Source organism: Argopecten irradians, chromosome 9, assembly GCF_041381155.1.
Source record: "Argopecten irradians isolate NY chromosome 9, Ai_NY, whole genome shotgun sequence".
Lineage (NCBI taxonomy): Eukaryota > Metazoa > Mollusca > Bivalvia > Pectinida > Pectinidae > Argopecten > Argopecten irradians.
The window spans coordinates 38,747,092-38,764,830 of NC_091142.1; the positions used below are offsets into that span (position 1 = coordinate 38,747,092).

The 17,739-nt window shown below is 34.6% G+C and overlaps 1 protein-coding gene across 2 annotated transcripts; it reads left to right on the plus strand.

The window, feature by feature from the left end:
* Positions 1–2,988: 2,988 nt before the first annotated feature.
* Positions 2,989–16,242, plus strand: LOC138332280 (tetracycline resistance protein, class H-like). Of its 2 annotated transcripts, none has more exons than XM_069280305.1 (2): positions 2,989–3,421; positions 13,789–16,242. In XM_069280305.1, exon 2 carries the CDS (start codon positions 14,312–14,314, stop codon positions 15,869–15,871), a length of 1,560 nt encoding a protein of 519 aa, XP_069136406.1. In that variant the 5' UTR covers positions 2,989–3,421; positions 13,789–14,311; the 3' UTR covers positions 15,872–16,242. The 2 variants fall into 2 exon arrangements, with proteins under 2 accessions (XP_069136406.1, XP_069136407.1); XM_069280306.1 differs by having other exon boundaries at positions 2,989–3,154.
* Positions 16,243–17,739: the final 1,497 nt, after the last annotated feature.

Consider the following 17,739-nt stretch of genomic DNA (forward strand, 5'->3'; position numbering starts at 1 on the left):
CAATATTACACGTAATAGGGGTTACAGTAAAAGTAGGTCATGTAAAAGTGGAAATCGTCAATATAATATGTGATAGGGGTTAAAGTATAAGTAGGTCATGTGACAGCGACAATCGTCAATATAATATGTGATAGGGGTTAAAGTATAACTAGGTAATGTGACAGCGGAAATCGTCAATATTACATGTGGATGGGGTAACAGTAATAGTTGGTCCGCATAAGTAGCTAAGTGAACGCTTTGCTTGGTTGATTGCTATTCACATGATAGTACACGTATGTTAGTGTGTCGTAATGTAACATAGATATTATATGTTTATATGGTTTTGGGCAGAATACGATATTGAACAATGATACCACGCTTAAGCTAGATGCATAAAAAATCGTCAATTATTTCACATCATACTGGTGTCAGGACATGTCATAAATGATGTGAGTTTCGACGGCACCATATTTACCGTGTGGGACTACTTTTGATTTAGGGAACCCCACCAAAAACTTCCTCACAAGCCAAACGTTCTGACATGGGCCAAATAAAACGTTTGATAAAGGGACTTTTGTCATTTCGGTCTTATATTGATCCTTGGGCGGCACAGGCAATATTATGCCCGCCCAGTTGTTAACAAAGTTTCCTCGTCATAGGTTGACGGATATGAAAATAACAATAAAGAGTTGTAATTAAATTCACGTAAATATGTATTTGATATTAAAACAGGTTATGTGTTCAAGAATTGTAACGGCAAGAAACAACAAAATGAATCGCTGGTCGGTGCTAGAACCAGGGGGCTTTCCCCAGGAATGATGGGGAGATTCCATAGTTACGTCAGTAATGCATGTGTGTAAGGTCACTCCTCTCCTCTCGCGAAAAGTTTAACAGATCATGTATCAGTTTCCAGAAGAAAACAAAACCTACAGGTATCAGAAAAAGTATCATGAGCTTATTCTCCGTCTTTGCATTCAAAATAGGCTTACACATACAATATAAATTGTTTTTCTCCGTACAATTAAAGTATAGTTATGACTATAAACAATTTAGTCTACATCGCATCACGGTTCATACCATCAATAGGATTTATCACAGTAAATTTCCTCGGTTGAAAATCAAATATGGCGGCTCGCTCCACTTCGGACCGCATCAACACCTTGACAACGATACATACCGGTACTCGTTCGGCCTCGGTTATCTCAAATTTTATTCGAATTGTATGTACATTATTGATATTGATCAAATTGAAAGAAAAAATATCTTAATGCACTCCTAGACTGGAAATGTCCCTTTAAGACTAGGTTTTCATACAAAACAATGTAGAAAATAAAATTATCCACCAGGGTGGCCATTTTATTATAAATGCATTTTGCATTAAATAATCCTGACATTCTTATATGTTTTATCAATTATCAATATATTGCTCTCAAATTTCAATCTGAATATTCAAATCCATATCATTTTTACCTAAAATTGTAACCTGTCTGAAATTACCTTTTTTAATTTGAACTCATTATTAACTAGCCAACCAGCTAAAAACAAGATTCAGTCTATTTTGCAACAGGGTTCATCAAGTCGGTTGTTCAGAGTAGGAGTAATAGTATATAGTGACGATATTACCACAGTACCACAATCAATTTACAGGTACAGTTAATCTCACTGACGACAAGTTAGTTTTAACAGGATAAATTAATTCAAATGATGATCAATTAGCTTTTATTTTACCCCAGAACTGTCAGTTTAGTCTGTAAATGTCGTTATGACCCTTTAACGAAAAAATAAAATTGAGTTTGTCTTTCTCTTTTTAAGCTTAATATTCTTTCGGGAATTGATAGCCTTGTGGATTTAATCAGCTATGAAAATTTCATGTAAAATAGTTTTGTTTAACGGCTTCATGGAAATGTGTCACACAAGCAGTTAATCGAAGGTTATTCAAATTTAGCGCTGACGATGGATTCTTATAAATCCGGATAGGCCCCACCACGCACTGAATCGCTTCGTGTAGGAGGTCGATGATGCAATCAGGTGAGGGTGCGATTGAGCAATGGTACGATGGGCATTGCACCATTGGATGTGTACGTTGAGGAAGAAGGGATTCCGATGGAGAATGTTGGATTCCTCTACTTTTGGGCCACTATCATCCCTTTCTATTTCATTTAAGCAATGTCAGTATTTAAAGCGAAATTAAAGTTAATCATAAGTAGATATTTTACCACGAAATCCTTTTGTTGATGTTATGTTGACACCAAAATAGAAAAAGAGGCTATATACAATATTGATAAATGGAAGTCATGGATCAGATCCTAAAAGTCATGTGATGATTTTTAAACAACGTAATAGCAATGTTCGAAATTGCTTATCTTGCTTATCCATATCTCATTTCGAATAATTTCAGATTAAAGACATATCGAAAAAGAATTCTTAACATCAGTTCTCATCACTTCCACGCTGCACCTAAATGCTGAATTCGATATGAAGAAAGACACACTATTAAAGAAAGTAGAAAAAAAGGCTTCTGAAATTACAAGGTGCTTAACCTTCATTAAAGAGATGAGTGTGTGTTGCCACATGTATGATGTATGAGCTACAACAGTAATGTCCCAATTCCAGTGAAGCATGTTCTACTCCCAAGAGGCTGGAGTCATTTGGTTCTTTTGAACTCACTCATTCATGAGTTTTGTCATTGCGGTCACGCACTACTGTAGAACATTTCACGTGGTTGCAATGACACCGGCACCTCATCATTCCACCCACACCTGGTTGTAACGAAAACTCTGATTTGTTCATCTGTTGACACCGCTTACCAATGAAATCAATCTACTCGAACCAATATGTGACTTCCCACTTTGATACATTTCCAATCAATATTAGAGCAGATGGCGACTTGTAAGGTGAAGCGAACAACATCAATGGGCGTGGCTACACCGGTTTGATTGACGTTTCGTCACCACGTGCTCGGGGATGATAATGATGATCACTTTCATTCATAAAGTTATTCTGAGGAGACGTCGGCGGGACGAACCCACGGGACCATAATGTAACAACTTGTATGTATATCAGACAGTTTGCATGTAATGATTCGTCATAGCAAAATGGCAAAATGGTACTCGGCGGGTTGAAATAGTGTTGCAATCATACAAATCAAACAGAGTGTCCATTGGAAAACCTTGAAGTGAGTGTTAACAAAACCTTAGCATTATGTTTACAGCAATTAGAATTGTTTACGAAATCAACAGTTACTGTAACGATCTACTTAGAACGCGTATGCTGGACGGGAATTGGAGTTAACTTTTGTTTAATTGAGGAAGATTTGATGTAATCTATTGCATTCATGAGTATTCAATAACTTATATATCAATATTAGATAAACATCACAAAACCAATCAGTATGATTTCGGTAGAGGAAACTTGCAGGATATAAATCCAAATATCGTCTAAGGTAAGTTAACTGTCTATAGTAATGTGTATTTAAAACTACATCTGTGTCATGCATTTCTAATTTGCCTAGAGTTAGTAAATCCGTAATAAAACAAGTTAGTTTTTGTTTGGGTGATAAGCCGTCTATGATATTCTTTATCAGGAATGTATCTAAGTATTACGAACATTAGAATTACTACTGAGGTCATCAGTTTGCCATTCCTTGGTAGCTGCCTCCTGTTTCGCCTTTACTTTTGGTTTTAACTTTTTTCTGTGGAATTGATTTTTTAACTACAACGCGTATTCTCATTGTGATTATTTATTAAACATATATCTGAATGGAAATTTAACCTTAATTTTATGACTAATGTAGTATTCGTTACCTCATTAAAATGTTACAATCAAATATTACATTGTCAGAGAGATGTATTCAAGATTGAAAAATGTTCATGGGTGACTACTTTTCGGCTGTTGTATGTCCGCTCATCATGAATTGAGCTATGTAAATAACAGTCGACATAACCGGGGCCGCTCACTTTACCGGGACATCTGGTACCATCTCATCTGTATGGTTGTTTCAGTGTAAGTAAGAAATTACTATGCAGTCTGATATTTTGTGTTAATTCCTAAGCTAGATTGAATATCCATTAACGGTGCGCTGCTGGTATCATTGACGATTTTATCAGGATGATGGTAATCTAAATTCAATATTTGGTGGCATTTTACAAACCATAATGAATACAAATTACTTCGATGTACTTTGATTTTTCGTGTAGGGCAGGAGAAAAAATATTAATAGAATTCGACTTTGATGAAACAATCTCATTTTACTCATTTTTATCATTAAGAGTTAAAATTGCTTTCAAACTGCTAATAATATCAATATTTGTCGATTGCTTTAGTAATATTATATTAAAAATTACTATTTAGGATATCATTAAAACATGATAAAAATATGCTGCAATAGAAACTGGCACCCATTGTCCCCGAACTCGTTAAATATTCACCAACACATGGTAGCCTTAATGGTACTAAAACCGCATACAAATGAGTGCACCGTTTGTCATCAGAAACTCCCTCTGCCTTACATTACAGATCAAATGTTCCAATCTTATTGATTTTTAATTGTTGCATTCTAATCATTTATTTAGATATTGGAATTTAACATTTGTTGTCGTTAACAATGTCATCAGGTGCAAATTAGATATCGTACCTGAAATTATAGATATATATCTATGCTTATCAAAAATGCACATGACTATATTTTTTGAAGGTAACACTTGGCATGCATATAAGCCAGTTATTTGGTTATATGTTAAAAGTTGAAACTTTAAATACAATTCTTTTTTATTCTTATTCTTAAGTCCATATACCCATCATTGAGTAGAATGCGCATACAGTTTATAAAACAACCAGTTTGCGATTAAATAAAACAACTTTAACTCTTATTATTAAACAGTTACAAATCAGTCGATTTTCTGTATATATTCTCTCCGTGAAGGATTTCTTCATTAAATGAAAACACTTCTAAATTCAAACAATACATTTGCAGATAAAGGAAATGAAATGATTTGGTCTTAAAGGCAGTTACATAGGTACTAGAATTTGTATTAAGGGTTGGAAGGAGTACCTTGTTTCGAAGTGTATGATATCTACGTGAAACCAAAACTACATATCTTTTAAAACAATACATTTGCAAAAAAAACCTGACAACGGACTATATTTGTAAGCGTTTATCTCCTGAACCTGAACTTTTTTGTTTTACTAATGCTTTATCGATATATGGTTTATATTTATATGGTGTAAATACCGTAATTGAGAAATCCCTTGTCTATTGAGAGTGTAAACATGATCTAGATATATACCATTGATCGATACTAACTCATTTTGTCTACAACACATTTGTATAACATCAGGATCTCGTGTTTCTATAATTGACAAGATACGTTAACATTGTATTTATCGCTCAACAAACTACATATTAAATCACATTGTGTAAAAGTCTGGTGATCCGCTCTTCACTTTGTGGTAATCTATGGATTTATAAACATCCCATTCTCGGAGTATCATTCTATATGCTCATATTTGCTTTACAACACTTTATGATATTTACAGTCATGTTTGCTTGTTTAACGTAAAACACAATGGTTTCAAATGAGACAATTTTATATATATAATACAAATGTAGATAAATACAATATTGGAACACGGAATCAAAATTGTGCGTTTATTGGCTTCATATTTGTTAACGAACATCGTATTAATAGCATTGATATAATCTTAATGATGTAATAACATGTCATCTCCTTGAGATAAGGTTCGACTTTCCCTTCCCGTCCAGGGCTACGATTGCCAAGTTGTAACGCTGATCCTACATAATACCACAGCCTCTCCACTTCTGAGTCGCGAGTTCGAAACCCGGATGGTATTGACGCCTCGTTTGTTTTTGTCTCTGGGAGCATAAACCTTCTAAACCTGGCAAGCCCTTCAATAAACTAATGAAACCAAAGCAAACTAAACTATTTCTAAACCGCAGTTTCAAATGAGCATATGTGACTTCCAGGCATTTTTTTATTAAACAAGGCAGTTTTCTTAACAATTGTAACAGTACGACTCCAATATTTTGCTGAACGCTGATAAACAGGGATCTATTCGATCGAACAGTAGGCATATGTGAGGTAAACCAGTAATGTTCTATAATATTAAAGGATAATATCATTTCCCATATCTCTGTCCATTGTCAATATGAATTATCAGTCATAAACACAACAAAATAACATAAAGAAGATAGACACTTTCAGTGGGCGGCTATAAGACAATTACTAGAGGCACAGTTCGTTCGCACCACTTTCTGTAGATAAGATAATTACTAGTTCATCTGCACTAGTCTATCAAATGCTTTTCAGATTCAGAGTATCCCTGTGTATACAAACATCACGCACCATGTTACAGCTTTTACTGTGGGATATATCAGTGCATAACTCGGAGATATAAATGTACACAAATACAAGCTATTTAACATGGGATGGAACCCACTATACCTACTATACTTACAAATTGAACTTACCCACCGATCGTACTACACTTACAAAGTATGAAGTATTATAAAGCTTCGCAACTGTAAATGACGGAAAATAAATTACCCTGAATAGTCCCAAGACATGAAAACGCGATATGTAGTCTTCGCAAAAATAGGTTGGATCGAATTATAGAACATGAAAATAATAGTTCTCTAAATTGTATCAGTTGCTTATATAAAATACTATTTCTTGGCGATGGCATGTCTTTCGTAGTTGTTAATGCTGAATTAAAACCTTACATTATAACGTTTTGAAGATTTGGTATTGTTTTATAAGAAAAATATAAGGCATCAAAAGGGAAAACGTATCTAAGACTTTCTTTCTCGGCATAGAGATTTAATTTAAGACTTAATCTTTACAATTTACTTTCTAGTCATAAAGTTGTATCTCCCAATACAATATATAATATATCGGATTAAAACCAGTAATTATGACTTCCCTTGTCTAGTAAGCATGGTCTAGATATATACCATCGATCGATACTAACTCATTTTATCTACAACACATTTGTAATACATCAGGATCTCGTGTTTCTATAATTGGCTAGTACTGATGACATTGTAGTTATCGGTTGGAAACAAAATGATCAAACCACAAAAGAATTAAAAGTCAGTTGTGCATACTTGGGCACAGGCATTCAAACTTATTTTTTCGCATCTGTTACTCACGAAGAAAAGTTTTCTATTGTTAGTAATGAATGAAGTATTTATATTTATAATTTCGCTATCTTGTGTTTATTGAAACTATGAAATCAGTTCACACTTTAAGTAAAATGTTTGGTTTTTTTTATTTAGTAGAGGATATATACAAATGAATTTTACCTCAATTTGAAAGGTGAAAAATTGATTGTTTTAATGAATGACCCTTTCAGATATACACATTATAAAATACAACTAATTTGCGAACAATAATCAATTTCATTGCCATATTCTCTCACTTTAGCTAGGATCATATTAGTTTATGTCTATCAACAAGGTGAGGTTACGTTTTACACAACCTTCCTCAAAGAGGCTAAATAAACTAAGGTCAAGGTCGACCTTACACAAAAATTAAACGTTACCATTGACACCATTTTTATTTGTTTGGTGAGTCAATTTTCGTGACGAGGAAATATAATGTGCAGACGTCCATGTCAAGTTGTGTCAAGTTAAGTATAGGTTATTCACCTTGGAATCAGACAGTGTCGTCTTTTTCTCATTTTCCAAGAGTTTATTCATTATAAACAGGAACAGATAGAGTAGGGAACAAATCGTGTTATCTCCGATTGCACCATGACCTTGATCGGCTATTCGGGCTCCTATAACCAGATTGAAGAAGTAAGCAATACCAAACTGAATTTGATATCGATTATGTTTTTCATTCAAATAGCGATTTCCCCTCTCTACATTAAATTTGTGTGGGACCTACTGCTTTGTAGCTCTTGATGTATTAGAGTCTACTTCATCCTAATGGCACAGTTGTCTGAAATGGTTTTCTTGTTTAAAAGAAGAAATCTTTATTACAAAATAACACGTTATTTAACCTTTTTTATTTCAATCTTATTGAATTTACCGCGACGATCCTTCGATCTACAAGTAATTCCAAAATGTTCGAGACCTTTTCTAAAAAACTATTAAGGAATCTGCTTCCGATAGAGGTCTTAGTAGCAACAGCGATAGACTATACTGATTGACCTTCGCCTATAAACAAATCAACAATTCGAAGCGTAAAGTACCTTATAGCCTCAATAATTCATCCGCCAGAAATCACACCGATTTCCCCGTCTAAGAACAACGTAACCTGCCCTAACATATCTATGAATATTTAACGTTATGGACACGTCGTCAATTTTCGTCCTTTAGGCTCTGTACTGGTATAGCGTTAAGGATGAATTTACGGACTATCTTTATTGAGTATACGGAGTTATGGGTCATTGTCCTAGGTTTTTTTTACTATGCCAACAAACGTTTCATAGATTTAGCGCTATTGTCGGTTACCTCTCATCGCAGCATTTCTTGACTAAAATTTCAACAAAAGGGCATTGGTGGAAAATCATGATCGTATACCATTTTTATTTCAAACATAAATTACATTTTATAATAAACTTTCATAATTTTTTCTTTTGTGACATTTTACCTTAAAACATCTTATTTCCATAGGTTATACTTATTGTGGTATATTCGTTAACCTTATCATTTGGTCATTATGGTAACAGTTCTGCTTAGACTCCTCAGTATGTACGTACTACCTCTAGCTTTTAAACAACAGTCAAACCATTGATACATTTTAGAGGATGTTACCGGATACTGTTCATCCTTTCTAACCTGTAAGCTTTAGATAATGATATGTTGTACATTTGATTTCAGTAATAGGCTAAAAAATATATTTGTGCAAATACTAATTGCAACAAGGACATGACAAGAGGTATGCACACATTAATCAATAATGTTGAACTTCTATCTGCATACCTAGATGCATTTTTAAACAAACCGTTTGTTGTTATTTATTCAGTATTTGACATGTATGCTCCATGTTACGTAAACAAGAACACTGAATCACTTCTACGGATATTCAGAAGTTAGAACTAACTATTGTTTGACATTTCATTTTCTTTCTTTTTTATTATTTTAATTTTAAATAAGCCGATAATAAAAATTTCGGTTCAATACATTGAATGAGAATAAAAAATCCACATCTGTTGCGAGGCCGTAAATGTTTGATAAATAGAAAGGTCAGAGAGTTTGAAGTAGATATTTCATCAACTTATAAGTCAACATAAAAATCGATGTACTAATTAGTATATGAAAGTGATAAACATGTATTGATTTGAAGCATTTTCATCCCAACTTTTGAATCTACAATAGATGTAAGATTGGACCGAAAACGTGATATTTTGCTAAGTCACTTATGAGATTAATGATTGTGTATTGACTAGTATACCTACCCGGAGAATCATCTTATCTGATTCCATACGTTATCAATTAATAAGTATTCGATATTAAAACTAGGGATGGTACAAGTGCACTACATACCTTGTCCTACATAATGTACCTATCGAGCCGACGGTTTTAGTACATATTACAAAGCTTAGCCAAAAGAACACGATGTTTTTGGTTAGATGGCAGGTTAATACTGTCAAACTTGATTTTCTCATTGCTGAGAAATTAATCCATCCAAATAGTATGTTAATAGTCAAAAAAACGAAATTATTTCTTATAACTGCTAATTAGACAATTGCTAGTTAAAAACTTAACAAATTTTGTTGATAAATGAATGTATGTATATAATTCTATTGTTCTATATACTCCGTCGATGCTGGTTAAAATATCATAAGCAACAACTATATCCCTACCTGTTATGTCCTTATTGGACATTGTTATGTCTTTATCGGACATTTTTTATAAATGTAACTGCCACTTCCCATTGCGTTTACTACTCCAAGCACTTCACTAATTATATAAATATTTGATGGACAGATGTTTCCATGCCGCTCTCTTCATGCGTTGATCCATGACATTTATAGTGCAACATTCTTATTGGCAGAAGGCATAAGAATATTTTAATGGTGATATTAGGTATATCTATTGATCTAGAAATGCCATTTCATATCTACACATGTACCGACTGGTAGCAGCCATGTTTGTCTAGTCATGTTTATTGACTATGAATCTATTAAAGGCGATGGTAAACCACCTTAAAGTAGCATATCCAAAATCCTTGAGGTTGTTTGATAATAATATCATAGAAAGAACAATATATTGAAACAGGAAAATAGTATGCAAGTGAATTTTGGAAGAATATTATGTCAATTTCAATTTCAACAAATTTTACTGAAATGTAATATATACAGTCAAAAGGATTACACGGCAGGCAAGGCCTATCTAAGTCTTCTCCTTAAAATGACAACAATTGGCAAGAAAGAATTAGCCATATAATATAAAAGTACACATTAATACCAACATTCAAACAAGCAAAAAAGGGGAAGTAACTCCTTAATGTCAAAATTTGTACCCCATTACAGGTATCTAATGTGGATTGTTATACAAAAAGTAATACTGAAATAACATCTTGCTACCAATGGAAGTAAACTATCAATTATAAATATTATATTTGTTGACATTTGAGTATATCCCCCAACGGAAGCATATTAAATAAACATATAAGTGATTGAAATAGTTCAGATATTAACCAACCGCAAGAAAAAAACCACTTCCAGACAAAATTCAAGATGACAAGAGCAGTAGGAATGTTGTTTAAATATCTACATTCATATCCTTATTGATACTTTTCAAAATTAATCATTCGTCTACGTTGACATTTTTCTTCAGCCAATTTATATTGTCTTCCATTAGGAACTCGTCACAGAGACACGCTAATGATCTTCCTTGAACAAGGATTCTAATATCTGGGTTAGATAACATTTGCATCTCTAAATTACCTCCAGCAAGTCCCCGATAACCAATTTGCACGTGCCTAGCCAGAACACTGGTTCCTAATTGATAAACACAAGTCGTGTAATGTCTGGCACACAAGTCAGTTGTATCAGAACCCGTTGGTGGGAAATTAATGTATTGATAAACAACTTATTAACAACATCACAATCAATGTCTCACTTCGTCGGAACTTCTCATTCCGAAACATTTATCTCTGATAAGAGCCAAGCGTCTAAACGAAAGACGATCTTTTCTGGAAACAATTGTTCCGGAATTTTAACGTTATAGTCTGTAAATGGATGTTTAAAGAAAGAAGGAAAGAAGTCGTTAAATATTAGTTTTTATCATTTCCTTTTGTGTTATAGATACAATATGACGGCATTGTACAAAGTTCATTGTGATATCATAATATAGATACATGTATGGGTAAGGACTGTTAAAGTAGCGTCAAAATGTACGGTGATTGTACTGGGTTGTCCATCTCCTTTCCTGTTACAAAATGAATAAAATAACGATGTTAAAAAGATGCGACAAAAACATCCATCTCTATTTTTTATTTTGAAGTCTAAGAGAACCTCAGCCAAATGTTTCTTAAACAATATCCACATATATATCTTGCTGAAATTGATATTAGGTTATAAAATGAAGCATGGTGATAGACAACAGGACTACATGTGCACTAAAAAGAGCATAGTCATTAGAGAGGAAAAACGTCCCATTTCAGTATCACCTCACGATGTAGGAAAATACATGTAGTACAATGCTGACAACCCGTATTCAAGTTTTTTGTTTTAAAATATGGCGTTATTGAAATGGATTGAGTCGCATACCAACTTCTAAGTCGAACCCCGGCATGGACATCAGAATACTCTAGAAGATTCACATTTTTTTAACAAATAGAAATTTAAGGAATATTTACCAATTGCGTTCAAAGATAACAACTATGTCACATTCGATAGAAGGATGGGTTTATTTACTTTGAGGATCGAAATTGGTTACATTATATGTATAACAGAATTTTTTTCTTTGTTTGCAATTGTTTTGACATTTTATGGAAAAATAAAATTACCAAAGGTGAAAGGCATCAAGCAAAATGTTAAAGAATCTCTAATACTGCTGTTATATTGCGATATTCACAATCGTCAAATAATGCATACACAACTTATCACCAGTCACCACCATTTTGCATAAAATATATATACTTATGCTGGTGAAATACATTTCATCGAATGCTTATTCTACTGATGTAATATTATTAGTTACACAGTTTGTTAGTGACCTAATACGGGAAAATATTGGGTCAAAAATAAACTTGTATCGGGCGAGGCGTGCCTGATACATGTTTATTTTAGACCCAATATTTTTCCGTATTAGGTCACTAACAAACTGTGTAACGAATTTATCCCGTCGAAGACCCTTTCAATGAAGTAACTGCAAAATGCATTATATACTGAGTATGGAAACCAAAACGACTCCAAACTACTCGAATGCGTTGTCATGGTCCATTTCTGTGAAATAATCCTAAATAAGTGTTACCGATTTCGGTTTGCTTTCAAAGTGGTCATCAGCGCTATCATTTTGAGTGCCGTCGTCGCGAAGCGTTACTTGACCGCCATTTTGTTGCTAATGACGTTAGGGGCAAAGAACGATAACTCTATCGTCAAAACCTTATGCGATTTCTACTGACCTGATACGGCTATATATTGGATATCACGTGATGTCATTTTAATCAATAGGAATACAAGATTCTTGTCTGAGGCGGAATAAACTGTGATACTAGGTTACTGATGCTATTAAACTGTGATACTAGGTTACTGATGAATTGCTACATATTCCTTAATCATGTTAAATCATTGAGCATACACTCTAAATAATCCATATTTAAGTAAAAACGTCATTTTCAGTATATCTACCAATACACCAATACCTGATACAGATGCGATGACATATGAATGTGTTATAGATTTATTTGTGATGACTATATTTCTGACTCAGAGTAGCAAAAATTCTTACATCATTGAAAGACTCGTTATTGCTACAAATGGTCATATTTGATGATTAATGAAGATAACATAAAGGTTGGTTAGTTTTTACATGCTATTGACAGTCATAGTCATTCAAGGAAGCCCTCCCATGTATGCAGCGTGTGGGCATGTCTGTATGTTTTCGGAAGGCTGTGGTATATTAGTGTTGTGTTTATTCGCAAAAGTGATAACTGGTGTCCATTGTAAACTGCAACTTCAAGTTAAACATGAAATATAGGTAACACTGGCCGAACGTTTGGTGGTGGAAAATCAGTCATTCAAACATTGAGAATCCACTTTCACTTGATTGTTTTTAATATCGTATTTCGAAGAATACGTGTCTAGTGCATGGATCACATCGTGACTAACAGCTAGCAGTAATGGGAACCTGATAATTCACCACCATCAACTTCGAAAACAACATGTCATATATCTAATCTTCTTTATTAATCAGTCCAGTATTTCTGCCTAGTATGTTTACAATACCCGGACTTGAATGAATATACTGAAACGTGAGGTCGGAGCCACTGTGATTTAACAGTGAACATGGACACTGAATATGTACAATTCGCATATCCAAAATTGTTATCAAATAATGTGCATTTGTTTAAAGCCTTGCAATTTACATTTTAAAGTTAGTGAGATTTTTAAAATATAAATGAAGATTTTCAGTATCCATTATTGGTAGTTCCCAAGGAAACATAATACCTTTACATCTTGTACGTGTATATTATGTCTTTAAAGTTCACTGGACAACTATCAGTGAATTAATATACATTCACATTCCTACAGCGAATCAATTAAACACTACTAAGTCATCTCCTGATTGATATGTTGATAATCACTAATGACAAACCGTTTCCTATCTTCTAGGTGCAACCTCCGCCACTATCCCGGAGTCATCACAGAGCATTGGTCTATCCAGAGAGCATCCGAGGGTAAACAGCGACTAAAGTCTGTCTAGAGAGCACCTGAGGATGAACACTGGGTAGATGAAAGGGCAAATTTCTAATCACCAGCAAGTCGTTTAAACGCCGGAATAAAGCTCATCCAGCTGAATACTACTACATTTGATTGATTGATTGGTTCCATAGTTGCGTTATATTTAATTGCAGTTATGAAAACAGCAGAACAAACGAACATATTCATCGTAAAAACGCCGATTTCATCAGAAAATATTAAATTCATGAATCAGCCTGTTGAATATTCTGGAACATTAAACGCCTGAGAGGTTGGTATGGTCAAGGTATTAAAACCAAAGAGTGAAATTAACTGCCAAAATCCTATCCCCTGCTGTACCGACAACATAGATGAGCATAATTAGCCATGTTATTCCATATATGACACGTCATCAGATAAAGATTTAGTAGTCGAAATTCAAATTAAATTAATCAAAATGCCTTCTCGGTCAAACGTGATTTCTATGCTTCGTGAATTTAATATAAAATCGCTATACTACTGCATTAAGGATTGTCTGTGCGATTCTAAAGTGGATTTTATCTTCCTCATCTATAGTATAGGAGATGCTCTTCTTGACGCTGTTCTTCGTCCGAATGTTCCTCAAATTGTGTGCTACAGCATGTACCCAAACCGAATACATAGCTGCCGTCACATCGAAGACAATGTGGACATTGAAGAGATAGTACAGAAAGAGGCCACCACCTATATGATACTCCACAAAATTATCACCAACCTTCCGGCACTGGTGCTTGGCATGTTCTGCGGTGCCTGGAGCGATAAATATGGCAGAAAGTTGCCCATGGTGATGCCTAGTCTGGGGACTACGTTTGCTGTTTTGTTGTACATGGCAGCCAATATGGCGTATGATGGGTCCATCGCGTGTTTCCTCGTTGGGTCAGTCATACATGGATGCTTTGGTAAGACAGCGATGGTCAGTATGGCCGTTAGCAGTTACGTAGTGGACATCACAGTGACTGAGAGACGAACCAAACGTCTCGGGACTATAGCTGCTATGCAGTTTCTGGGAATGTTTATAGGCTCGCTAGTCGGGGGACTACTTATCGATAGCACAAATATTCTGACGTCCTACTGTTGTGTTTCTTTCATGAACGCCCTAGTTGTGCTTTTAACTCTCGTCACACTGCGTGAGACTGTAAATGTCGGCGACAAGCGAGATTTATTTCCCTGTAAAGCTTTTTGTAAAGGCAAAAATGTCATGGATTCTGTACACGTCATCACAAAGCCGCGCGAGGGAAGCACGAAACGTTTTATCATATCCTTGTTTGTTGTTTTGTTTCTCCATCAGACCTGCCGGACAGGTCTGACCGACGTCACACTTCTCTTCACGGAGAAGTCTCCACTCAGCTGGCCTACATCTTGGTTCGGGTACCTGTCGGCGCTTGACAACGCAGCGATGGGATTTATCTTACTAGTATTTTTACCGATACTTTCAAACGTTTTGAAGTTCTCTGATCTCTCGATCAGTATCATCGGTCTGGCATGCGCTTGTATCCGGTTTGTGATTATGGCTTGGAGTAATGAGACATGGATGGTATGGCTGGCCGTTGTGATAGGCAGTTTCGGCGGAATCATCAATTCCCCAGTCAGATCGCTTCTTAGTAAAATGGTGCAAGAAGACGAAGTCGGAAAGATGTTCTCTTTACTGGGTAGTGGCGAAACTGCGGCTAAATTCCTAGCGGTTGTCTTTACCTATCTTTATGGATCGACACTTGACATATTTCCAGGTTTCGCATTTTTATTGGCCGCCGGCCTATACACTGTGATGATTATAATCATACTTTTAGTTCATGTCAATATCAAACCAGACAACAACGAGGACGGAGCCGAAACACCTAAAGAGGAAAACCAAAGTAAAATGGAGATGAGTCATCTAAACGGCAAAACAAACACTAACGGAAAAATTGAGCTTAATGGCAAAACTGAAATGAACGGTTTCAGTGGAATTCATGAACGGTCCGATATTGAAAATAGATGATTTTTTATTAGATACCTTAGAAAATTTGCGCATATGTAGCTTACAATTAGTGATAAATGAATACTGTTATTTTCGTGTTGTTATCTTTATTTTCAAAAATCTCAAAGATATGTATTTTGAAACCATAGTGATAATAGACGACAAGTTTTGTCTAAGTACGTTTGAAAATAAATATTCCTGAATCGATGACTTTTAGAAACTGAGAGAATAACATTGTCTAGATGTGACAATTAGTGGTCATCAATGTTAGTGATATGTTGTCTAAGAAACACTAATAATGACCAACAATGTGTATCCTTGGTTTCCGTGTGAACTATTAATTAAAGCGTCATAAATATTATCTGATTGAATAAAGTCATGTTTTATATTTATTCGTTATTGACGGTTATTTTTATTCAAGAAATTTGACTAAAATCTGATAAATAATTGAATTGGTTGCTGTAAACTAATTTCGTTTCACGCCTTTAGTCTTTTGGTCCAACTTTACCTATGGCCAGAATAGTTTTGCGTCGACTTGATTTCGCGTTTTATTGTTTCACGCCTTTAGTCTTTTGGTTCCACTTTTACCTATGGCCAGAATGGTTTTGCGTCGACTTATTTTCGCGTTTTATTGCTTAACGACTATAACGGTGATCATTTTTTCTGATATTGTACCGCTCGCGAATTTCACCAAATTTTATCGCACGCAAAAATCGGTTGTTTTACAGTATAACATATAATAAATGACATTTAGAAGTTTAGACATGGTACATCATGTACTAATCGTGTTGAACATGTGAATTTTTTGGTGTTGAACATGTGAATATTGTGGTGTTGAACATGTGAATTTTGTGGTGTTGAACATGTGAATTTTGTGGTGTTGAACATGTGAATTTTGTGGTGTTGAACATGTAAATTTTGTGGTATTGAACATGTGAATTTTGTGGTGTTGATCATGTGAATTTTGTGGTGTGAACATGTGAATTTTGTGGTGTTGAACATGTGAATTTTGTGGTGTTGAACATGTGAATTTTGTGGTGTTGAACATGTGAATATTGTGGTGTTGAACATGTGAATATTGTGGTGTTGAACATGTGAATTTTGTGGTGTTGAACATGTGAATTTTGTGGTGTTGAACATGTGAATTTTGTGGTGTTGAACATGTGAATTTTGTGGTGTTGAACATGTGAATTTTGTGGTGTGAACATGTGAATTTTGTGGTGTTGAACATGTGAATTTTGTGGTGTTGAACATGTGAATTTTGTGGTGTTGAACATGTGAATATTGTGGTGTTGAACATGTGAATTTTGTGGTGTTGAACATGTGAATATTGTGGTGTTGAACATGTGAATATTTTGGTGTTGAACATGTGAATTTTGTGGCGTTGAACATGTGAATTTTGTTGTTTCGAACATGTGAATATTGTGGTGTTGAACATGTAAATTTTGTGGTGTTGAACATGTGAATTTTGTGGTGTTGAACATGTGAATTTTGTGGTGTTGAACATGTGAATTTTGTGGTGTTGAACATGTGAATATTGTGGTGTTGAACATGTGAATATTGTGGTGTTGAACATGTGAATATTGTGGTGTTGAACATGTGGAATTTGTGTTGAATGTGAATTTTGTGTTGAACATGTGAAATTTTGTGGTGTTGAACATGTGAAATTTTGTGTGTTGAACATGTGAATTTTTTGGTGTTGAACATGTGAATTTTGTGGTGTTGAACATGTGAATTTTGTGGTGTTGAACATGTAATTTTGTGTGTTGAACATGTGAATTTTGTGGTGTTGAATGTGAATTTGTGGTGTTGAACATGTAAATTTTGTGGTGTTGAACATGTAAATTTTGTGTGTTGAACATGTAATTGTGGTTTGAACATGTGAATTT